This window comes from Vulpes lagopus, chromosome 6 (assembly GCF_018345385.1).
Source record: "Vulpes lagopus strain Blue_001 chromosome 6, ASM1834538v1, whole genome shotgun sequence".
NCBI classification, from domain to species: domain Eukaryota; kingdom Metazoa; phylum Chordata; class Mammalia; order Carnivora; family Canidae; genus Vulpes; species Vulpes lagopus.
Window position 1 is genome coordinate 58373091 of NC_054829.1, and position 25513 is coordinate 58398603.

Consider the following 25513-nt stretch of genomic DNA (forward strand, 5'->3'; position numbering starts at 1 on the left):
GTGTGAGGCTCTTTAAATGTGGAAAAGTTCTCCACATTCCTGAAAATCCCAGTGCCTCATATATGGCTTGGCACATTTTAGACTTCTGCTGTGTGCAAGCAAGAACATTTTTAGACTATGGTTTGACTTATGGCATATCTAAATCCATATAGTAGGTAACTGGAATATGATCTCTACTATATTTTAAAATGAATCTCAAGGACATAAGGTGTGGATCCATCCTCATGAAGGTAGCATTTGATGTTTGCATTTTTCTATATGGCTTTTTCATGCACTTTGACGATGATACATAGTTTCTTTTCAGAAAACCATCCATTTCTGTGCTGCTATTCTAAGCAATTAGGATAGTCAGATTTTGAAATTAATAAAAACAAATCCAAGCTTGATTCTCTGGGAGATGTGAATTTTTCCAGGGTCAGTTCTAGTTAAATTATTAGCCTGCCTTACATGCCTATGCCCCTAGGAAGGTGGAGAAGCTACTTTGCAGCCTGGCTTTATACAACATTACATGATCAAATAGGTCAAATCTGACACGGCGTTGAAAGAAAGTCTCTTTTGCAGATAATGAATGAAATGCAGCACAAAGCATGCCATCACCTAATAAAAACATCAGCTTGTGAGAAATGTTTACTGCCCTTTTCAAAAACTTTCCCTTGGATATGGGCATATGGAATATTACATTTCATGTGTGACTCTGGCTTCCCATGCAGCTTTTGAGTACTTGCTGTGTCCCAGCTAAAGAGGAGATTCTGTAAGGAAACTATTAGCCGTTGGCCAGTCTCACAGGCTCATGATTCAAAATGACCAGCATTCATTAAACTTTATTACTGAGCTGCATGAAGTTTCTTTGGATTAGGAGGCGGCATGACCCTCTGTCCAGATTTTTGAATGGTGCTGAAGCTTTTCATTAACCTGGAAGCCTTCTATTTACATGGTTCACAGACTGGTCTCAGCTCACTTGGAGGTAACAAAGGGTGTCGGGACAGGAGGGCAGTGGGGGTCCTGCTCCTGTAAGGCTTCCATCTGACTCTGATCAGGTCAACATTTTTAGCTCCTGCCTCATTAGGTAAAATAAAATGGAAATGATTGAGTACTCAGGGATCCTATTTCAGATCTAGCTTTGTCTCTTCCAAACACCTTCTCTGGGCAACACAGTTTAATGTGATTTGTTTGCTGGTTCTCCCCTTGTATGCTGCTGGCATTGCTGGTACTCACCTGTACCCAGCTTGTCGCAAGGGCACATGGAAGGGAATAGTGAGAGATGCTGTGTCTGCATATTATCTGGAGCAGGAACAATTGTCCTTGACAGAAAACTTGTCAGAAGTAAGAAAATACTTTTATTTGTCTAATTGAAGGGGAGTTATAAAATTAGGAAGGGTATGTACTTACAGTAGGAAAAGAAAGTGAATGTGTGGTAAATTGTTACTAACCTGTTTAATGCTGGATTTGGCATGCTGAAATAACTAGACTTTTTTAGTAAATATAAAGCATCAAAATCTGTAGTTTTGTTCACCTACAATGAGACAAGCTCCTGATATGGCACATGAAAGGGATACAATATCACATATGTAGTATTTTTTATCAAAAATGTCTATGTTTAACCTAAAAAACTGTAAGGAATGTCAATCAGTCAAATTCAAATTGTGGAACATTCTACAAACCACTGGGCCTGCGTACTTCAAAAAAGTCTTGAGAGACCAATTCCAAGGTCAGGGAACTCTCTTAGATTAAGGGATACTGAAGAGACATGACAATTGAATATGTAGTATGGTATGCAACAAACAAACTGCAAAGGATGTTATTGGGACAGCTAGAGAAATATGAATGTGGACTGAACATTAGATAACACGATTTTACTGATGCTAAATTTTGTGAGTGTAATGATGGCATTTTGTTATGTTGAAGACTCTCCCTGTTCTTAGGAGATATCCCGAGGTACTTACCTAAGAGAGCAGGGAGGAAAAATACGTGGCAAAATAATAAAAAACGATGACTGTAGATGAGTTCTACAAATGAAATTTATCGTATTTACCTTGTTGCACTATTGTAATAATTAAATAAAAATTGTGTAGGCCAAGTGAATAGCACAGTGATTATTGGTGAGTGTTCTCTGCTGCCACTACTACTCATGGTAACAGCCAAGTTGATAGCCTCACCTTCCGGAGTGCAGCCATGGAGTTTCCATCATGCAACATCCTAGCTGGTTAGGATTCCCACGCTGAATTGACAGCTGTTGTGAATGTTGTTACTTGACCTATGAATTTTTTAACCGAGGATTTCTTTATAATATTAGCCAGACTCCAACCCAGATGGTGCCAAACAGGTCCCTTAACAATTTCTTTCCTCATAATATCCAGGGCCAGCCCCCAGAGAATAATGGACTTGGGTGGATTGGGCTCCTATCCCCACATCTTCCTCCCTCCCCTAGCCCAGGTTTCTATTCCTGTAGCACCAGGGTGGGAGTGCCATGTGGGTGCACCCCTTGACAAGCCATATTTTCTATGAAGTTCTCAAACCTTTCCTACTTTATTTTTTTCCTATTTATACCAAGGATTGTGATTTTCTCCTCATGTTATGCCTTCTTACACGCAAGCTTCTTTCTCCTTTACTGGCACCAATATAAGTTAGGAATTATATTTAACTGCAATAGTGCATCCTCTTTTCCAAATAAGTCAGGAGTATAGTCCTATGGTATCATCTGTGACCCAATCTCCTTCTGCCTTTTGACTCCTTTATTCCTTGTCTGTGCCTCCTATCCTTTTGGGAAGTTACTTCATGCGCAAGATGGCCACCAGACCTCCACCTCTCCATCCAGCTTCCAAGCAAAAAGAACATGCTTCCCAGCTGAGTTCAGTCACCTTTACTTCCCAAGAAAGTAGTTTCTTGGAAGCCTCACCTAATAATCTCTGCCAGCACCTCACCAAGTAGCACAGAAAGTTGACAAATGTGGTCTTTCCCCTGGGCACGTTGTTACCCAAATAAATCAGGGAATTTATTGTGAAGAACAGGAGAAAGAACATCAGCTCACAAGAAAAAATCTGGTGCTACAGCATTTGTTAGTATGTCTCTGGGTCATATATTTGAGTAGAGACTCTGGGCTGAGGGGGAATGCATAAAGTATTAGAACATGTCTCCCTGCCACCTAATCACCTATGAGCTTACAATTTTTTTGAGGCAAAATATGTGGAAAAATTAGAAGAAATTTGGTGCTAATTCAAATGGAACTCAGAGAAAAAAGAGGGTGTAAGTCTTCAGGCACGGTATCTGGCTTTGCATAAGATTTAGATGAGAGATACAGTAAGAGAATTTTTCAAGGGAAAGAGCACGGTGGAGCCCAGAGGAAGAAATGAGCAAGTTAGTCAGGGGTCACCTAGAGAGAGGAGATGGTTTGAAGAAAAGTGGAAACTAAAATGAATGAGGATGGATCATGGTGGATGTTGAACCTAAGAGACATGTGTTTGGTCCTCATGGACTAGGCAACAGGGAGCCATCATAGATTCTTGAGCAGGGTATTAACTAGGTGAACTATGGTATTTTAGGAAGACTGCTAGTTACAAATAGAAGTAAGTAAAGAGGTTGGAGTTATTAATAAATGAGTACAGGTGTGAGTTAACATAAACCTGTGTCAAGAAATTGGTGGAAATGGAGAGGAAATGACAATGCTGAAAGATGTTTGAAAGGAAAATTTAAGGGGAATGATGATCAGGGAATGGAAAGAAAGGAAAAAATACAAGATGATTCTAAGATTTCTAGACCAGGAGACTAATGGAGCCTTTGGCCAAAGGGGATAGTTGTGAATTCTCGAAGACTTTGAGGAAGAACTGTAAAAAGTGGACAGAAGAGATATAGCAAAAGTCATTAAGTAACTCTTATAGAATTGAAAGCCCCAAAGTTATTTCTACCAAGTTAACTAAGACCTGAAATATGCTTTGAGTTCAGCCTTCTGTATTTTCCAGTTAGAGCATAAGCAGTGATAGTCTGGGTTTGGGTTTTGGGGTGTGTGTGTGTGTGTGTGTGTGTGTGTGTGTGTGTGTTTAAGAAGCATAATGTCTTCATGAGAGAGATAGCTGATATTTTTGAAGTTCTTATGTACTACCTATAGTGGACAAACTAAGGATATGTTGATACTTTGATTATACATCAAGAAATTCAAGGCTTACTATGTTAATTCTTAGTAAAAAAAAAAAAAGAAAAGAAAAGAAAATCTTATTTACTCAAAGTTCCTTAGCACTTAATTAATGCTATTATAGCAATAAAATATATAAAAGATAAAATAACATTTAATTTAATACCATACATAATTTTATTGCATCCTCCAATACTCTTATTTTTAGATCCAGAACAGCTAAGTGCTATCTTCAGTTACACAGCTACATGGTAGTAGAACTAGCATTCAAGCCTCAAAATACTGATGTCAAAGCTGCTGCTCTTTTGTTTTCTTAGTTCTTCCTCCCTTCTCAGTGGCTCATCAGATATCAGCTCTACTGAAAAATTGCTCATCTACAATTTTTTGAAGACACAGCTTATTGAAATTTAGAAAGACTTTGAGAACTTTGTGTATCACATAATTCTATTTTATAATATTAAATGGGAAAACGTCTGGATAGCAACATTTGGTTGTTCAGAGCCTAATCTAAGGAAATTGATGTTATCAAGCCATTTGAAGGACAATACTTTTCAAGAAAGTTTATATGAATCAAGTCTGTCCAAAACAAACTGTTTCTTCTGTTCTCATTAGTGAAACTAGTAAGGAATTTGCTCAGGTTACCCATTTGGAGAACTTATTTTTGTTTAATGATGTTGAGAACACTGAAATATTTGTTAGATAAAAGATAACTCCAAGAAGGGATAGCATAACGGTTATTTTGCTTCAGAAATTCAAAAGATAAAGGCAAACAAATATATTTGTGGTTGAAATAAACTCTTCCCTTTGTTATCCATCAGAGATGTTTTTTTGTCTCTAATGACACAGCATTGACTCTCATAGGTTTTTTTCCCCAGTGAGTTCTTGGATGAGAATTTTTCTATAAAAACTCTGGCTTTCATTCTTGAGGGTTAATTCAGTTCTACTCTGACTTGTGACCATGAAGCCTGTTAGAAGCTGTGCTTGTGGAGTTATATGTCTGTGAACCCCAGGATCCCTCTGGAAGGTCAGCTCTGTGGTGCTGCTGCAGGTGGTCAGGGCTTGAGTTGTCTCTGACCTCTGAAGTTACAGCGTATCCCTCACCAGCTTTGAACCATCTCTCAGAAGTGAACTAGCGCCTCTGAATCTCCAAAATACGTTTCTTTTGCTTCTTGTCCCAGGAGCTCATTGCCCCAGTTATATTCGCCGATGTTTGACTAGATTCAGGGCCAGACAAGGAATTGGCTTCAGACATGTCAAATTAACTTTTCAGAGCAAAAGGATGTCATTTAGTGGTACAGGGTGGCCTTTTATGAAACTGAACCATAGGAAAGTTAATCTGGCTCCCTTTGGCCAGTTCCACTTAGGCTGTGGAGGTGATTTACGCACCAAAATAGTCATTATTTAAATAAAACTGGCTCTTTGCATTCCCGGTTCTGTGTTCCCTGGGAAAAATTCCCATCTCACGGTAAATACGCAGTGAATGTTTATTATATTCCCCCTACTACATACAAATGCAAGTGCTATCTGGTTCTGAAATTTGGTTTGAGAGACGAGTTAATGTGTTAAGGCTGTGGTGATTTGTAATAAAATTTGTCAATATAATTTGAATGAGAGCCTCTCATGGTTGACTGCAAATGCACTTTAATTAAGATTTAATAACCTTCATATGGGAAATGGAAAATTATTATAAGTAAGTGATCTTGGATAAACTCCAGTGACTCCCTTAAAGGGAACATCAAATAAAAATACAGTAAATATATCTTACGTAGTAATTATGTAGATTAAAGAACTTCATTCAGCTAAATGCTTCTTGGCAGATTATAGAATACACACTCCATAGCAAGTGAGATGTTGAACACGGCACTAACCTGTAATAACTTGAAATTTCCATTAAGAGACTAGTAGATGTACTGGTATAATATACTTAACCAACTAAAATGCTTATTAAAAGAGATAGGTGTGTTTCTTCTGGCAGCTACTGACCACTAACAAATAAAGACTTCCCACACAACTCTAGAGAGAAGCATCACTGTTCCATGCTACCATGAACAGGAATGCTGGCTAATGTGCCAAATAATATTGCCCTGATACTGTAGCCTAGAATATCAAAGTAGTATAAATTATTCCTAACAGTGATGTTTTCCCATCTCCCAGCATCCCTGAAATTTACTTTTTCCTGTCTCTAAAATTGATTTTTCTGCAGACTAGGCCATCTTTCTGGGTGTCAGGCTTATGATATCACATCCTGTTCTTTACACCCCACCTACATTACCTCAGGTGGGCTCAAGTTTGGCAGGAAGAGGCCATGCAGTCATGCTCTGTAAGTTTGTACTACAGTCCTGATTTATTTAGCAAAAGCTAAATAGCAAATAGCTTGAGTAGAAGCGAGGTGGCCACCCAGAGAAGGTGCAGGTGCAGCATGTCCCAGTGTGGCTTTGGGGTCCTGAAGACCCCAAAGACCCCAACAGGGCTGGGAAGCTGCCAATACTGGTGTTTGAGAAGGTACTGTTACGCCATACTATAGCTCTTTCATAGCTCGCTGTAATTTGCATTTATTTCACTCTTCCAGAAGAAGGTAAGAAATCTTTGCAGACATCAAGGCTCCTTTATTTTCCATATGAACTCCACCTCAGCAAGCCCAAATCCTCACCCAGAGGCAAAAAGCAGAGTACGAGCCCTGGCAGCTGTGAGCACTTTGCCCACCTCTGTCCAACTCCATCTCTTCGCAGTCTACCTCTTGACTCTGACTTAATTCTTTCCGTTCCTAAACTATTAGTTTCATGTGAGGACTATAATCATAAAACCACTTGCCTACATCATCCTTCTATGGGGAAAGCAAAGCTGTGGCACACCTCGATCTATAATCTCTTCATTGATTCTGGGATGATGATTTGGTTCCAGTGCTCGCTGCAGACCTGGAGCCCATCTTTCTGCCCTGAGATTGGGTGGTGGAGACAGCAGCAGACACTGGGTTGCAGTACTGAAGAGCTCAGCTCATTCACCAGAAGAGTTGGAAGGATAAGACAGCCACAAGTCAGATCTGGAGCTCACGGGGGCAGAATGTCTGCCAGTGTGACCCAGTCAGACTTTAGCTATATTGGTGAGTCAGGGGAGTGTCGTTGGGACAGAGGCCACTGGAGCAGAGAAAACCAAGGAACTGCAAAACCAGGGGATGCCCACTGTTGCCTCTGTTCTCTGATGCCAGGCAAGGCCAGCCCGAGGTCTCCCTAAACTTGTTCCACCACTAACTCCTGCTCACCGGCCCTGTCTGCCTCTGCCTCTCACATCATCTCATCCTCTCCTGCCTCTTTGCCTGGCTTTCTCTGATACTCCCTGCAACCTTCCAGAGAAGGCTGCTGCTTTTCCTCTTTCCTGTCCACCCAGGGGCCAGCAGATTCCCCACTTGCCTTTGCCATCGTACTCGCCCCCCACTCCACAGCTTTCTCTTCCATCGCGTGACCATTTACCAATGGCCCAGACATGACCCCACTAACCATCCAGCACTCCAGGGCCCATTCCCCGATGGCACACTCAGCCTTTCGACCTCAGCGTGGCCAAACATTTAACCTCTCATTCCCCCCAGTGTCTGTGCCAGCCCTGGCCTTTCTCTCCCTGCGGGGTGGTGACAGTAAAACTCCTCTTGCTGATGTCAAATCTGAAATTCCCCCTTCCCTTGCTCCTCCACCGTCTCCCTCCCTGGGCTGCACCTGCTCCTAGTCCCTTTAAAAATGATTGCCCTTTGACTCCTCTTGCGCCTCGTCCTCCACTTTAGCCCTTCTCCTAGTTCTTCTCACTTTGCCTGGCTCTCAGTCTGGATGCCTGCAGTCAGCCATCTCCACCCTGGGTGAGCCCAGCCCCATGTTCTCTGGCCCTACAGCAACTCTAGTGGATTCCTTCCTGGGTCCCCACTTGAGCTTCCCCTGCACAAGCCTCCAGCCACATCCCTTCCCACAACCCTCTGCAGACCAACCTGCCTCTCTTTCTGCCGGGGACACCTGACGTGATTCTCTTCAGAACTCTTCTACTCTAGCTTAATCCTGCATTACTTCTCTTGTCTTTCTTGATTCTTGTTGCTAATGAGGAAGTATCTGGCCTCTCTTCTGCCATCAGGTCCTTCTGATTCTACTTCTCGAGGACTCACTCTATCCTCTCTTTCTTTCGCTTCCTCTGTTTGTCCCTCTAATCTGGCTTTTCTTTTCTTTTCTTTTTTTGAAGATTTTATTTATTTATTCATGACAGATGCAGAGAGAGAGAGAGAGAGAGAGAGAGAGAGAGAGAGAGGCAGAGACACAAGGCAGAGGGAGAAGCAGGCTCCATGCAGGGAGCCCCTCGTGGGACTTGATCCCGGGTCCCCAGGATCACGCCCTGGGCTGAAGGCGGCGCTACACCGCTGAGCCACCCGGGCTGCCCTAACCTGGCTGTTCTAACTACAAATATGCTCATCTCCCACATCCTTTAAAAAAACAAAACAAAACAAAAAACAGCCTTCCTGGTCATTCCTCTTGTTTATAGCCTCCTCTCTCCTTTTCTTAACTACCAAACCTGTTGAAGGAAACTGTTACCATCTGCATCCTTTTCTCTGCCACTGGCTCTGGCTTTGCCCAGGTGCTATGATACCCACATGCACCAATCTACTGAAACCGCCTCGCAACCGGGGGCTTGTATCATGCCTCAGGCTAACGGAGCTCAGAACTCAAAGCTCAGATCCCTCCATCTTCATTATCTAATTCTTGCACGTCAGCATTCAACACATCTGTGTTTAAGAGTTATGTATTTCATTAGTCTGAGAATATACACGAAATGCAATGAGAGGGGATCCCTGGATGGCTCAGCGGTTTAGCGCCTGCCTTCGGCCCAGGGTGTGGCCCTGGAGTCTCAGGATGGAGTCCCGCGTCAGGCTCCCTGCATGGAGCCTGCTTCTCCCTCTGCCTGTGTCTCTGCCTCTCCCTCTCTCTCTCTCTCTCTCTCTCTCTCTCTCTGTGTCTCTCATAGATAAAAATAAATAAATAAATAAATAAATAAATAAATAAATAAATAAATAAATAAAATAAATAAAATAAAAATCCCAATGAGATCATTAGGGGCCCAATTCTAAAGCCTTCAAGCTGCCAAATAAGAATGTGAATTTATAGGGATCCCTGGGTGGCGCAGCGGTTTGGCGCCTGTCTTTGGCCCGGGGCGCGATCCTGGAGACCCGGGATCGAGTCCCGCGTCGGGCTCCCGGTGCGTGGAGCCTGCTTCTCCCTCTGCCTGTGTCTCTGTTTCCCTCTCTCTGTGTCTCTCATGAATAAGTAAATAAAATCTTAAAAAAATAAATAAAAATTAAAAAAAAAAGGAAACTGCTATGAACAACAACAAATATATTAAAAAAAAAAAAGAATGTGAATTTATAGAAACATGATCTACTGTACACAGGACAATATTTTGAATAGAGGTGCATTGATGTATTGTAAAATTATGCTGTGCTTTCCCATACTATTTGTGGTCTGCACCGCATTGTGTTGTAGCTGATACGAATGAATATCCTAAACATTCTGCATCTCTCGTTCTACTGCTTTTTGGCAACTTACAGAAGTAGCCGGTCTCATTTGGGCAGCAGGTGGTCCATTCAATAACAGATCAGCTTTTCCACAAAAGCACTTCTAATTTATACTAAACACTCCGACACTATAACTTCATATATAACAGGAGCCACATATTCTGTTTACCTGTTAGATTTTCTTCATCCCAAATGGATCAGGATATGGTCCAGATAGAGGCTGGTTAGATTCTATTTTGCCAAAGGAGCTGAGTGTCCACTCTGTGGCGATATTTGATCAGACTCTGGATGCAAAAGTAAGACTAATTCCCTGCCCTCAGGGAGCTCACGGTCAAATAGTAGGAACAGGACAAGTACCTAAAGACCACAATTGGAGGGAGACAATGGTGTCATTCAGTAGGGTTCCTCTCTAGCTGCCAGCAGGAGAAGATGATCTTCTGAGAATGAAATCTTGAGAAAAGGCCAACAGATTTGATGTCTGTAAACATAGCTGTTACTTAAAACAGAGTATGTTGAGTAAAGAATATCTTTATCTAATAAATCAGAAATCTTTCTGAACACATACTTTAGCAAATGCTGTCATTAAATTCTTATTTTGAAGATATTAGATCCTTGTGAGTTTGTAAAAAATGAATTGTGTCATTTGTGTTCTCTGGAGAGTGCCTTTTCTGTAGGCTAAATATTTTTGCTAAGACATTCTTACCTCTTGGCCTTGTGTCCATTTAGAGGCTTTATGACCAAAGAAAGGTTTCTGCAGGGGAGGCAGGGGCCTATGGAGATAAAATGCCTTGTGTTTCCCTGCAGGAGGTCTAGCTCTCACAGACAAGTTTAATAGCCATTCATGCACTGAGAAGATCTTATCTCGTGTCCTATTGGTTCAGGGTCACTTGTTGGCTCACATTATATTGAAATGTTGGGCAGAGAGAGGGAGTAATTTGTTAATGTCATGTAGGATGAACTTGGTTAGAAAGGGAAGTGTACCCGCTTTATAATAACACAAGTGTTTCCTTGCTAATCCCTTGGCAGGTTCATTATCTGTGCAGCCCCAGGCAATGGTTAGCCTATCATGAAAGTGAAATTTAACCCTCAGCATGAAATTAATCCTCAAAGACTTATGTCTACCCAGTCTAGAAATAATACATTCTAAGTGATTGTATAATCCCCGACTCTTTCTTTATGCATAGGTGTTAAATTGTTATCGAGATGTTATAGAGCATGCTAGGAAATTGATTTTTGTTTACTTGAGCAAATTGGACAAATCTCTAAGAACAAAGTAACTGATATCCTAGTTTAAGTTTGTAGTTGTAAACTTGACATGGTGGGATGACTGTTTTTTAAGCATTAATAGGGTTACCATTGGTTGGTGGTCATACTCACGTTTGTACTGCATTTTAGAGAGAGAGAGAGAGAGAGAGAGAGAATTAAAAAATATATATATCACTCGCCAAAGAGGCTGTTTCCTTCAGCTTCTTGACATTTGACAAGGAAACACTATGAGAATGCCAGTGGGTGTAAATGGTTCCTTGTAGAGTCAGGAAACCTGTAATAAGAGTTTAAGAGTAAAAGGAAGTGGGGCTGTGTCCCTTTTCCTGTTTTCACAGGACTTAATTCTTAGCCTTTCCAAGGTGTATTAGAGAGAGAGAGAAGGGAGGAGAGGTTGGGCTGAGAAGGAGTGGAAGGAGGCCAATATTTACTGGGAAATACAGGTACCAGGTGTTTTATACACATTGTCTTATTCAATCCTCACTGCAAAAGGTAAGGGTTGGTATCACTTTTCCCAATAAAGAAACAGAAAGATTTAAATTTCCTGTCCAAGTTCATGCAGTGGATAACTGGCATAGTCAGAATTTGAACCCAGGTCTGTCTCTACCTACGTGTTTCCTTACCTTGCCAAACCCCTTATCAGATTTGTGTTCCAGATTTCGGTTCTCTCATGCCTGGCCTGTTTTAACATCCTTTTTTTTACTGCGCTTCCTGTCAGTTGATATTGCCTGTCACTCTTCGGTGGGAGGAAATTAAATTGGTCTGGCACGATTCTCCCTTCACAGAGCCAATTTCAGAGGACACTGATGCCCTTTGCTAAATAGATACAAATCACCTATTGGGTAATTTATTCTCACTTCTGCCTATTGTTCAGGTACTTACTTCCTTTCAACCTTTCATGTACATTTTTCCCCTATACTTCTAGAACATCCTTCCTAAGCTTTCAAAAATTGTATATTTACTCTTTAGGAAAAGGTCTTATCAGCCCTTACTGATGTACACATGTCTCCTTTTAAAACCCTCTAACAAGGCCTTTTCTGTGCTGGTTTAGCTTCCCATCCAGCCATGAAAACACTCTGCTCACTGCCCCCAGAATCGTCCTTCAGGGCATCACAAGTTAGCTGCTTCAAATAAGTTTTCTCTGTTTAACCCCATCTTTTCTCCAGTCCATCAACTCAATTTGTATATCCTATCTCCTTTAAGCGTTTATTTATTTTCTCTGTGTGTGTGTGTATAAAATTTATTTTAATAGTACTGTATATTTACTTTGAATTCCCTTCTCATTGACTCTGATTTTTTAAACTTCCCTGTATGTCATCTTTTTCAGTATCCTTATGCCTGCCTGGTACAGTTTACTGTAGAATTTATAGGTAGCTTGAAAAATTAACTTTTTTATTAATTTTATTTATTTATTAAAGGTTTTTACTTATTTATTCATGAGAGACACAGAGAGAGGCAGACACAGGGAGAAGAAGCAGGCTCCAGTCAGGGAGCCTGATGTGGGACTCGATCCTGGATCCTGGACCGCGCCCTGAGCTGAAGGCAGATGGTCAACCGCTGAGATACCTAGGCATCCCAAAAATTAACTTTAATGGACTTATTTGGAAGTTTCACATTTTAGTGAAATATTAGTATTTTCCTAATTTTAAGAAAAGTGAAATCATTCAAACTCTGGTAAACAATGAACATTTGTTAGTTAAGTAAAAGTAGATTCTGATAAAATGTTCTCTGTTGTTTAATAGCACACACACACACACACACACATACACAAATGGCCCCATCCACTTTGTTTTCTGAGATTTATTTAGTTATTATATAGTGCCACAAGACATTCCTTTGAAGTGATTTTCACAGGGGCACAAAGGTAGCAACATTTATAGTGTTTAAAAAATAATCTTAAAAAGACATAAAACTGCAAACAAGCAGTAAAAAATTGTTGCAGAGTAGATTCTTTTGAGTACCCAAGAATGCCTTCCTGTTGTTGTTTAAAATTGTTTGTTGGGCAGCCCCGTGGCTCAGCAGTTTAGCGCCGCCTTCAGCCCAGGTCCTGATCCTGGAGACCCAGGATCGAGTCCCATGTCAGGCTCCCTGCATGGAGCCTGCTTCTCCCTCTGCCTGTGTCTCTGACTCTATCTCTGTCTCCGCCCCCCCCCCACCGTGTCTCTCATGAATAAAGAAATAAAATCTTTAAAAATAAATAAATAAAATAAAATTGTTTGTTTTTTAAAAAATTACTTCGAAACTGACAGCTCACAGAAAAGTGTGAAAAGGTGTAATGATCACACTTTAGAATCCTTAATATGGAATATTATAGAAAATTGTTTTAACTCTTGAAAATCCTCCTACAACTATAAAAGTGCAAATGAGGTTGTCCCTGCTGTTTTAGCCAGGCCTGTGAGGCTCAAAGCAATAGGATATTTATAAGAAAATTCCAGACATAGCAGTGCTGCCATGATCCATATGACCCAAACTTTCCAGTTTTTGTCTCTTGACCTGTCTGAGGAAAAACAAAAGGACATACCATTTAAATTAGAAAATCTCAAATCATTATTATGACTCATTATAAGGAAGATATGTGTATTATTTCATAGTCATTAGGTTGACGTGGAAGAAAAAAACATTTTTAAAAAAAGATTTTATTTATTTATTCATGAGACACACACAGAGAGAGACACAGAGATGCAGGCAGAGGGAGAAGCAGGCTCCATGCAGGGAGCCTGACATGGGACTCGATCCTGGAGCTCCAGGATCAGGCCCTGGGCTGAAAGCAGCGCTAAACCGCTGAACCACCCGGGCTGCCCCAAAAAAACACTTTTTAATTTTCATTACACTCTGGTGACTTTCAAGTCACTATCTCTCCATAAACAGTTCCATCTTCTCTATAATAATGTCCTGAGGAACTGATGATTTCTGTTTTCCAGTGAGAGATTTGATTTTTTTTTTTAGATGATACTGACAATCCCTTATGTTTGGAAGATTCTATTTAATTGCTAGTTTTATCAAACTAGCAAAGACACAGGCATGGAAATGACTTCAGCATATCTATGTATTGATCTTTCTCAAATTTTATACTTGGAAAAGATCACACGAATTTCTTCAGCTGCAACTCTCAAATAGCTTGAAGGAAAAGAACATTGTGTATTTAAGAGGCTTTTCAATGTTCCTAATTTGGTTTGGAATTTAATCCAGTAGATTCCATTTTGGATTTCTCAGAAAACATTTTTGTCAGTCTTACAGGCACTGTGGCTTCATTCTAAGTTAATGCATCTTATAAAAGATTAAGGAACACCAAAGAGATATTTTCATCTTTAATCAGTTCAAAACTGGCATAATAAGGTTATCTTGTGATGAAACTTATTTCATTTTAAACCTGTACAGACGATTGAAGTCATGAGACTATACAATAAGTAATACCAAGCTTATAAGAGAGAAATGAATTTGAAATTCAGGATGGTTCCAGGTTAGTACAAAGATGTTTCTCCCCTTAAAAAATAACATGGCAGGGACTTGTGGGTGGCTCAGCAGTTGAGCATCTGCCTTTGGCTCAGAGCGTGATCTCGAAGCCCCAGGATCGAATCCCACATCAGACTCTCTGAGGGGAGCCTGCCTCTCCCTCTGCCTATGTCGCTGCCTCTCTGTGTGTGTCTCTCATGAATAAATAAATAAAAACTTTTAAAAAAATAAATAACATGACAAAAACACTAGTCTGTGGTTATTTCTACTTTTTTCTCCTGTTTTGTTTTTATAAGCATTTCCATTTTGAAATCTAAAGACTTGGATTCTAAATGTTATAGTAGAAACATACACTGTTCATAATACATACTCCTATAAAAAGTAATAATGTGTTCTCTCAGTGATAAGGCAATCCACTAGAGGAAAAAAAAAATACTGGCGATGGCAATTATCTAGCTCTACAGGAGTGATAAAAGAAGGGGAACTTTAACCAGAAGATATGAAGATGTATTATTGGATAGACATGTTTTGAGATACCTACAAACATCCTCTTTCTCTGCAAGTTGCCATCATTCACAGGCTCAGCTGAAGGGATATGCTTGAGACTATGTTTGCACAAAAACTCCATCTGTGAACATGGCTAAGAGAGTCGGTGGTAGACATCTGATTACTTAGAGAATTTTAACTGAGATATGATTTTTAAGTGAAAGGGAAACAAGTAGTCCTCTCAAATTAGGATAATCTGAAGAGATTTATAAAAGGATTCACAACAAAAGTATGGGCAGGATATAAAGAAATCACAAGGAAGAACTCAGGATGCTGAGGCTACCAGCAGCAGGAGGTAAAACCATCACTACCTCTAAGCTCAAAAAGCATGCATAAAAGGAAAGGTTACCAAAACTTGAAAGTCATGAAGAGAGGGCTCCCAGAGAGAAGCTGTGAACTTCTGTTGACAGAGACAAGCCTGAGGAAACCCTACAGGAAGGAACCAGACAAATAAATATCCCGAATTCATCTTCCTCCCTTCCTCCTGTCACCTGCCAGAGCTTCTCATTGACCAAATCCAACTGGAAGACAGAAACATTGGATTCTTTTGATATAATCTATTTGGATCACCTCTCGGGACAACAGGATGGAAAAGGGTGAAAAGTGTGTCTGAAGGAGCAAACAAAAGATATTTGTCATACATAGTGGCATGGCAGAAAGGAGTTACTGGTGAGCACTAGGCCTGCATCGTATTACACCAGGGCTGGGTAGCTTTCTCAAAGTCAGTTCATGCTGTGGAAGGAGCAGAAAGCATGAATAACCAGAGGAACTGGTCTACAGAGAGAGGCAGAGACACAGTACAGTGTTGGTCCTTGGATCAGTTAAGCAAATCTAGTTGCAATAACAAATAAACCCCTAAATTTCAGTGTTTATCCAAATAAAGTATGTGTGAGACAGGGATCCAGCCTCCTTTCATCTTGTAGCTATGTACCCACCAAAGCTTCAGAATCCTCTGCTTCCTTCTTGCAGGTGATACAGATTTGATGTCAGGTATAACTGGTGTTGATGTAAGATGTATCTGGCAAAGTACCTTGGGTGAAGCAGGAGAAAGAATGAAGAAACCCCATTTATAAAAATCTCAGTCTGAGAGTGACACATTACATCACCTAGATTCCGTTAAAAAGAACTAGTCACATGACCTACAGCTGGCCTTACAGGGCACTGGGGATGTACTTAACTATCTGACACAATGAAACTATCACACAGTGAAAAAGGGAGCAGGAGGTTTTAGTGGACTGCTTATCGCTTCCACCACCATCCCTGAATGGATTCCCCTGTCCCAGTCCCAGTTCCCAGGAGACCTCATTACACTTTTCTCACACACCGCCTCTGTAATAACCACTTCCTCCCTGGTGTGAGTTACTTTGAGACATGTCAGTACTAGCAACCAAAGCCCTTGGTACAGCCATATTCATTTAGGATTGGTATTGCAATATAATAAAAAAAAAAAGTCATCTGTGCCTTTAAACTTCTAGAATGTTTGAACTTGAGATTTTTAAGAAAACTTTCCTTATTTGAATCTAAAAGTGTGATGTTTCCACTGTATATTTGTTTACCTGTGGTAAATTTTTTTCTTCAGTCTTACAGACTTTCAGAAATTATACAGCTTTTTAATTCTCTTGATGAAACTGAATCCAACACAAGTAATATTACTAAAAATATACACACAAACCAATTTTCATTGCAGAAAGTTCTCTTGGCATTGCATTTAAAGTTGTGAATGTACTGACTTCACCATTGAAAATACTCATTTATCCCCTTCCTTTATTCCAAAAGTTGTCTACATTCAAGGGAATGAAAAAAAACAGGGAATACCTGCCAACTATTCTATAAATTGTATCTAGAGTTTTTTTAATGGACATTTCAAAGTATGGAATTGCAGCTGTCTTGTGATTTCTGCCAGAATTTGACCTAACACACATGAGTGAGAATGGGCTTAGCAGTTCCAAAAGTATTTGTACTGGGAAGTAGAATCCTTTGCAGTGGTTCTTTCTCTTTCTTTCTGTCTTCCTTTCTCTCTCTCTCTCTCTCTCTCTCTCTCTCTCTCTCTCTCTCTTCTCTCTCCCAAAAGGAGTAGTGCAATATCATCAGTGCCAACAGAAAACCACAGTGATTTGGTCAGAATTCTGAAAAATATAGGTTTTTCAAAAGAATATTTTCCACAAATTTTCAAACTAAACATGCATTTATGAGAATCTAAATTACAGAAACCATATAGTTCATAATGCACAAGTGGAAAATATACCAAGAAAAAGGGAGGGCATTTTATTTGAACAAACAGGAACAGAACCCACAAAACAAATAGGGGAACAGAATGAAGAAGAAATCAAATGGCTGGCATCAGCTGTGCTATATGTCATCCTCACTATCCTTATGGTAAGCTATAAATTAGTTCTTTTTCAGTTTCTAGGAGTAACAGAACTCTTTATGAAACCCATGGAGAAGAAGGACCCCAAAGGAACAGGAGCACATGGCAGCAAGACTGTCTTCCCATGAGCAGGAGAGACTGTACCTGCCTAAGGTACTCTACAGAGCCTAGGGAAGAGGACACTAGCAGGAAATGGAAACTATCTGCCCTTCTCTCCTCTCAGGGCAGCCCATTCTCAGGGAAAGTTCAAACTCAGCCAGAGGCCACTTATCTCAGAACCTCAACTCTGGCACAGAACTGAGAAACAAAACACATGCAGAAAATGGTCTCTGAACAGCCAAAAGAGATGTTACAAAAGCCAGGCACTGATGCTCATGGACCTGACTCATAATATGGACCCTGCAGCCCTCACTAAGAGCCATGACCAAGCTGAGTTATCTCATCCTTCATTCACTGCTGGTTTTAAGTGGTGAGTTAAAGGTCACGGGAGGAATGCAGGAGGGAAAAGGGGGAGGAGGAGATGGAAGTAGGGGAGAGTGGCTTAGGGGCAGACACGATGATGTGCAAGAAAAGATAGCTCATTGCTTAGCCATAAGGGATAGAACAAAACCATACAGAGAAAACCAGAAAAGCACTGTGAGGCCATTAGTGTAGGGACTGGCCTGCAAGCCTTGGGAGGCCTGAGCAGATCCCAGATCTGTAACAGCGCGGAAGGAGAATTCTCCTTCAGAAGGCCTTCACTGCCCCCCAAGCACTAGGAATATGCTATGTTAGATTTCCTGTGTACTCTTCAAGGCGGCAAGCAAGAATAATACAAATCTGGGAAGACTTGCTTGTTATTCATGTTTTAATGCCACAGGTTTTTCTCTTATTAGAATGCAAACGTCTTTTAAAAAAAAGATTTATTGATTTATTTATTTGAGAGAGAGAGAGAGAGTGTGTGTGTGTGTGTGTGTGTGTGTGTGTGTGTGCACGCGCATACAGAGAAAGAGGGAGAGAGAAACAATCCTAAGTAGACTCCTCACTGAGTTAGAGCCCAGTGCGGGACCCAATCTCACAACCCTGAGATCACGACCTGAGCCGAAATCAAGAGTCAGATGCTCAACAGACTGAGCCACCCAGGTGCCCGTAGTATGTATATTTCTATATCAGGATCAATGTCTGAGTTAAGCAATCTTAACATGTAAGTGCCCCATACAGGGTTGGCACTCCTCAAATGTCAGTTGTAAATTTCTTTGTAAATTTCACTGTTCCAGAACACTTTTTTGCTCTTCTATACTTCATGATAAGGTTTTGCTTGCAGAAGGAGGAGCTAAAACTCCATGTTTAAATTTAGTCTTCAGCTATGTCTCCCCCAGGTGAACTTTCTGCACCTCCTACCTTCCAAATAGTGGTCGCTTTACTACGTGTAGTGCAGTTTTTGTTCTCTCAGAGCTCTGATCGACTTCTTGGGTGTTTAGAATAATTTGATAACATCCAGCTATGTTCGAGGGATGAGACAAGCTCAGGGTCCTCCAGGAGTATTCTGCACTAAATGCTTTTCCCCCACCACTTTGCCTTTCCTGGCTCCCTGCTACCACACCCCCACACCCACCACCCAAAAACCTTCCTTCAGCACTACTGTCTTCTTGAGCTAATCATTTTTTTAAGACTTTATTTATTTATTCATGAAAGACACAGAGAAAGGGAGAGAGAGGCAGAGACACAGGCAGAGGGAGAAGTAGGCTCCATGCAGGAGCCTGACGTGGGACTCAATCCTGGGTCTCCAGGATCACGCCCTGGGCTGAAGGTGATGCTAAACCGCTGAGCCACCCAGGCTGCCCTTGAGCTAATGTTTCTTTCTTTCTTTTTTTTTTTTCTTTTTGAGCTAATCTTTCAATCAAACTCCCAACCACACTGGTTTTTAGGGAACAGCTTTGGGAGATGGTGAAAGAGCTATGAAATATCCTTAAGTTGAACAAGGCTTTTTCTTTTTTAATTATGGTAAAATATACATAAAACTTATATTTTTAACCATTAAAAAAAATCTGTCACACTTGGAACTCATGATAATTAATTGAGTGCAAACGAGCAGAGTTTATCAGACACAACCAGAACTCACCCTAGCAGAAGTTTGAAGGAGATTTAATTCTTATGAGTTTGCTGTAGGCGTCTCACTTGGGTCTCATTTTAAAGATTTTATTTATTTATTTACTTACCTACTTATTTATTTATTCATGAGAGACATACAGAGAGAGTCAGAGACATAGGCAACAGGAGAAGCAGGCTCCCTGCAAGGGGCCTGATACTGGACTCAGTCCCAGGACCCCGGGATCATGACCTGAGCCAAAGGCAGACACTCAACCACTGAGCCACCCAGGTGCCCCTTGGATCTCATTTTAAATAAATATTTTATGTTTAGACTTTAAGATTTTAGGGAACCTACATTAACCAAGATATCCAATTAATCTGGATCTTAATTTGTAGAGTAGAGAGCTAGTTGGGTTTTTTTTTTTTGTTTTTTGTTTTTTTGTTTTTTGTTGTTTTTTTTTTTTTGCTTTTGTTTTTGTTTTAGGATCATTGTTTTAAAATGGAAAGTTACATTTATGTAAAAGTTGCTGGTTGGAATAAGATTGTCATTTTATGAAATTAAATGACTGGAACTGTCTGGAAGTGCTTTGTTACCTGCCAAACTACCCACCTATTAGTTGTCTTTTAGTAAATATTTGGTGAATTGGTGAAGCATAGTTTCCTGTACAAGTTCTGTGGCCAAGTTTAGGCCTGCTCCTGAGTGGGAATAATCCACGCATCTCTTCTGTTGCCAGTGTTCTACATGATTTTCAGTATTTTTAGCATATTACTTGATGATAATGAAACCATACCCTTCCACAGGGGCTCTCTTGAGCATAGGTTCATGTCATAATGGAATCTTCATTATTACAGCCATATAGTTGAGAAAAAGGTAGAGTTAGAGAGAGGATGGGGGTTAGGGAGAGAGAAAGAGAAGTTACAGTCAGTTGATATTGGTCTTGACTGTGTTCCCCACACAGACAGTAGGCTTGGTAATAAACCCCATAGAATAGATGCTAAATAAATATAGAAAGGTTGTTTGGGTTTTTTTTGTTGTTGTTGTTTTGTTTGGGGGTTTGTTTTTTTTTTTTTTCGGTCTACAATGTATCATTCCCAGTTGTCTACAATGAGAGGGCTGAAAGGAGTCACACGATGTCTTGTTCTTCAAATAGGATTGTATCCAAATTCTTCCACAAAGATATCCCTCCCACCTCCCCCATGAGAGATCCCTCTCCACCCACAGTCTATACTCTAGACAATGAGGGATCAAATAAAATTAACACAATCAATTCATCTCTGAAACCTGGCTTTCCCCAGAACAGTGAATTCAAGTTGATTTTTTTTTTTTTTTTAGAGTTCCAGAGATAAACTTCAAAGTCAATTGGGTAGTGTGCAAGTAACAGATGAAAAAAGCTTGGTTTTAGAGAAAGAATTTTATTGGACATTCTCTGACCTAGAGGCAGAAATATATAATACAGGTGAGAGACTTCAGGGAAACCTATCCCTTCTAGTCTGATGCCTTTCTAGCTCCAAGTTGATACTTTTTCTTTTTACCTTTGTCAAGGATTTTTATCCTACAAATATAAGGAACTGTGAAATTGAGGAGACCCCTGAGATGAGATCACATATGTAAAAATGCTCTCAAAGTTGAAAGTGATTTACAAGTAAGCGTTATGATCACCACTTTTTTGGTCATTTTTGGGTCCTGTCCACCTATAAAATGCTTTTGAAAACTCTGTCCTCATTTGGAATCAATAATAACTGATCCAAATCTTGGTAACATATGAGGTCAATCTTGGTATAAAAATAAAAACTTCCCTTGAAATTTTCCTCAACTCTGATAAGCATAAGCATGTTTTCTTCCTTACTAGCCAAGTTTATTACCTCCATTCCCCTAGATTTATTTCTAGCATAAGCATTTATGCTTATGAATGCAAAGAAACCACCCACTCTCTTAATCTTTCTTTCTTTGACATTATTGAAAAACATCCTTTCTTATCAGTGCTAAATAAACCATAAAATAGGCACATTTGATCAGTTAAAATAAAATGGAATGGTATATTAGGTCTCTAGAGACTCTGTATTCTCTGAAATTCTCCCTCACTGGGACCCTGGCTTATGGTCTCTAGTACATAATTAGTTTATGTGAAATGGCTCAGTTCCCAGGGCCAGTGAGAGGGTTTTGGTAGATTTGACTGCTTTCTATTTCCCTGTTCTGGAAATCGTTGATGGAGGCTAGAAACCAAGAACTTCAGTCTCATCCTGAGCAATAAGCTGAAGTTCAACAGGTGAGAATGACGTCGTGTAGTTCTCTGACACCAGGCAGCAGATGCCATTGATGAACATGAGAAAAACCTGTTGACCCAAGGAGGTAGGCGGGGAGGATCAGAGAGCGAAAGAACATAGCTAACTTTTTTTGGTGAGGGAGGGTCAAATTTTTTAAGACTATAATTATTTTGGGAATATGGGAAAACGATGATACTTGTCATGACTGTAGCAATTTCAGTATTTGATTGCTAAAGCTGTTGTCACCCTCTCTACTCTCATTACCTTGCTAATGGGTTATTTTCCAACCTGTGATCCATCCTTCCCTCACTTCCCAGGTATAATTTGATTTCATGCTTATTAACCACTGTAATGGCCATCCTACATCAGTACACTTGAGAAAATGTAGGTAGGTGCATCAGGTTATTTGTTGACATTAAATATAGAGTTTAAATATATGCATAAATACACACATATGTATATTCAAAAAGTGGCAGCCCTATATCATGATATTATCAGCATAGTTTTATAATGTGACATGTATTTTACAAAGCAAATTACAGAATGTCATGCTAGTCAGGCTTTTGTTTAATTGAGACCAGTTTATGCTTGGAGCACTTTAATTATACAGCTATGTCAATTAGCTTGTTTTATTGCTTGCGGTTTAACATTATTATATTTAGGTTGTAATTTCTAATGATCATTTGTCTCTGACTTGTTAACTAGCATATTGTCATTAAAATAAATTTTAGAACTATATTATCAGTGTTCTGAGTTATTATCCTATAAGTAATATAAACAACTCAAAGAACGTGTGCCAGATGGTAGAATCAACTGTCTTATCATGATTCATTTTACAACGTCAAATTTTGCACAGATTCCATATACTAGGAATACCATATGTCTTATAATTGTGTAAGATGTATAAAACTAGATCTATTTGATCACACTGATCAGGGATGCATAGGTAAATGTTTATTGTAACAAAACTTGCATTTGACAAAATGATGAACCATTTATAGGATACTTAAGTGTATAAAGTGTGAATTGTAAAATGTACAGTCACAGAATATCAGACTTTAAATCTCCCTGGCTTGTGAAAGGAGACTGCAATTAGATGTGTCTAGGATCACAGGAAATTACTTAAAGTATAATCAGGCTATCTGGGTTGATCTGATATTTTTGAGAGATAGTATTTTTGAGGCTCTGTTCAAAAGCGTGTTCAAAATTACATGGCACAGAAGATTTCCCTTGCTTTTGTGGCCTTGCCAAGATGTGTTACCTTATCTGTAGTAATTATCTAGGCTGACTGAGCACTCCAGGTTACATATTTCTTCAAATTATAAACTGTTTTAAAATAACATAGAGAAATTTATTGGTCTTCTTTACAATACCATAAACATTAAGCCAAAGCATAGCCCAGCCCACCTACATCTAGTAAAGACATTGAGACTTTAAATAGGCAAAGGACATCTTAATTTTTACCAGGCATAGGCCTTTGTTTCTTTTATAAAGAGACTCTCTCTGAGCAATGACTGAGCAACATTCAGGAAAAATATGTTTCTTTTCCCTGAATTTTTAGAATAATTTGGTAAGCAGCCAAATTTGTAAGGGTACAGCTTTTGAACTTCGGTCGGTGGTCATTGCTCAGACAGAGCCAAACTCATGACCCTTGTGGATTTGTTAGCATTATTTTAGGGTGCTAATTGATGCCAGGCCTGAGTCGTGAACCCAGCACGCAAAAGCAATGCTTAAATTGCAGATGAAACTAGTTCCCAGAATCTTTAACACTTGTGTTGTCTTTTAAAATATATATATATTTTATTTATTTGTTTGAGAGAGAGGGAGAGCACAAGCAGGGGCGGAGAGATGAGGTGAGGCAGAGGGGGAAGCAGACTCCCTGCTGAGCAGGGAGCCTGACATAGGACTTGATCCCAGGACCCTGGGAGCATGACCTGAGCTGAAGGCAGACACTTAACTGACTGCACCACCCAGGTGCCTCTGTATTCCACCTTGTTTTATAATTAATTACTAATATCTCTCTGCCCTCCACCTGTTTGTTCTGTTCTAAAGGACAAGACCTGTGGTTTACTCATCCATCTTTTCGTCCTCAGAATTCTTAATTTTGACTCTTGTGCAGAGGGGGATCTCAAGAAACAGGGAGACAGAAATCTATAAATCACACCCTTCCAACGTGACTAAAGGACTCTCCACTGCTCATCATTGCCAAGACAGTGTTATGTGGATTATTGTTATATTTAACCTAAAGTAAAACAGAATACCCACAACTCACATTCCTTTGAGAAATGTTCAAAGAAAACCTTTCTCCCCAGCACTTGCTAAAGGAAACTGATGGAATCATCTCCCCATCATCTTATGTAGTCTCTCTGTAGGGATGATCAATGCAGAGACCCCATTCCTCTTCAGTTTAGTCGTTAGCCTTTCATGGAAAGTGGGTATTTCTTCCTTTGGGGCAGCCTCAGTGGAAAGTGATTTTTCAGTGTACAGGAAATAAATATACAGGGTGGGAATTCTTCTAAAGATCTGCTGCTTCCTAGGGCTTTTTCCCAAAGTTTGTAAGGAAGGTGTGTCCACCTAAATTTCAAAGCCTCAGACATGCCTTTGCTTGTTCAGTGTGACTTTGGCCATGCTCAACCAACCAGTAAGAAAGCAAACATACTCCAGAGGAGAAACATCTTATTTTGGTAAGATAGGCTAATTACGGTGAATTAAAATCTTTACTTAATCTTCCTACAGTTATCCTTTTAATGTGTTCTGTAATTGCAAACCTTTAGTCTGTTAATCTCTGATTCATTAGTGGGTTTCTTAAGTGTTTATGAAAGAGCATGTGTAACATTCTGGTAATTACTAATAATCTTTGTTCATAGTACATCGGTGAAGATCTTGGCAGGGAGTTTCATTAGATTCATCACTATTTATTGTCAGTATACAATTTTTATTAGCTGTCTCCCACCTCTATAAAATATGGAATTTGGGGCTTTGCAAAACAAAATGAAATGCTGCTTCTTCCTTATGGCTAACAAACTCAAATATAAATCTATGTGTCACTGTCCCTTCAAAATCAAAGTGTCCTCTAATGTCTGCCCTCCCATTTTTCTGTTGAGGAGAAAGGCCAAGAAGGAGTAAGCTACTAACCTTACTAGATTTCACTGCTTATTGGTGGCTGCACTTAAATTCTAACTGGTGGCTCCTGGTCTGTGTCTCAGTTCCCCAAAGTTCCTCACCTCTGACACAAAGGAATTTTTATGTAGCCTTCAGCATGATGGTAGCATACAATCCCACTCAGGAAAAACACACCGCTTAAGACTATCTTTGGTGGCATAGGTACCCTGCGCCTCCACCCGAAACAAAACAAGCCTTTCTGCCTCCCCTTTGACAGCAGAAATTCCTTTTACAGGGGACAAGATCTGAGAGACAGCATCTCAATTGAAAAGCTACATTAAGGATAAATGGTGTGAGTGCTTTTCTGAGAGTGTTGTTGCAGATAGGAAGGTAAGAGAGAGCATAAGAATACTATTGAACTGGAAAATGACCTGGAAATGATACTACAGCTAAACCTCACCCAGCTCATTGCCCTGCTTGGGGTTAATGGCAGTACCAAAGGGATGGCTTGGATGGCTTTCATTGCCTCCTGTATCTCCTTCAGTTCCCTACCCTAAAGCACCACAAGCAATCATATGCTCAAACTAAAAAGCAGAGTGTGTGCTATGCAAATATAGCTTCAGGACAGGTGTCATAACCTACCCCAATCGGACTCTTTGCAACCCAACTGCCACCCTTCATATAAATATACTATAAATTATATATACATGTACATATATGTGTGTGTGTCCTGAAGCCTCCCCTCCCCAGTATAGATGCCATCAGCCATGAGTATTTTTTT

The 25513-nt window shown here is 40.0% G+C and overlaps 1 protein-coding gene across 8 annotated transcripts in view; it reads left to right on the plus strand.

Annotated features, from left to right (window-relative positions):
• The window catches only part of SLC25A21 (solute carrier family 25 member 21), a 477598-nt gene that overhangs the window by 319881 nt on the left and 132204 nt on the right, over positions 1 to 25513 (plus strand). The window contains exon 2 of one of the 8 annotated variants that reach the window (XM_041760091.1): positions 17331 to 17448. The exons of the other annotated variants lie outside the window; for them this stretch is intronic. Within the exon in view, the coding sequence (XP_041616025.1) occupies positions 17420 to 17448 (29 nt within the window). The 5' untranslated portion in view covers positions 17331 to 17419. The remainder of the gene's footprint in view (positions 1 to 17330; positions 17449 to 25513) is intronic. 8 annotated transcript variants of the gene reach the window in all.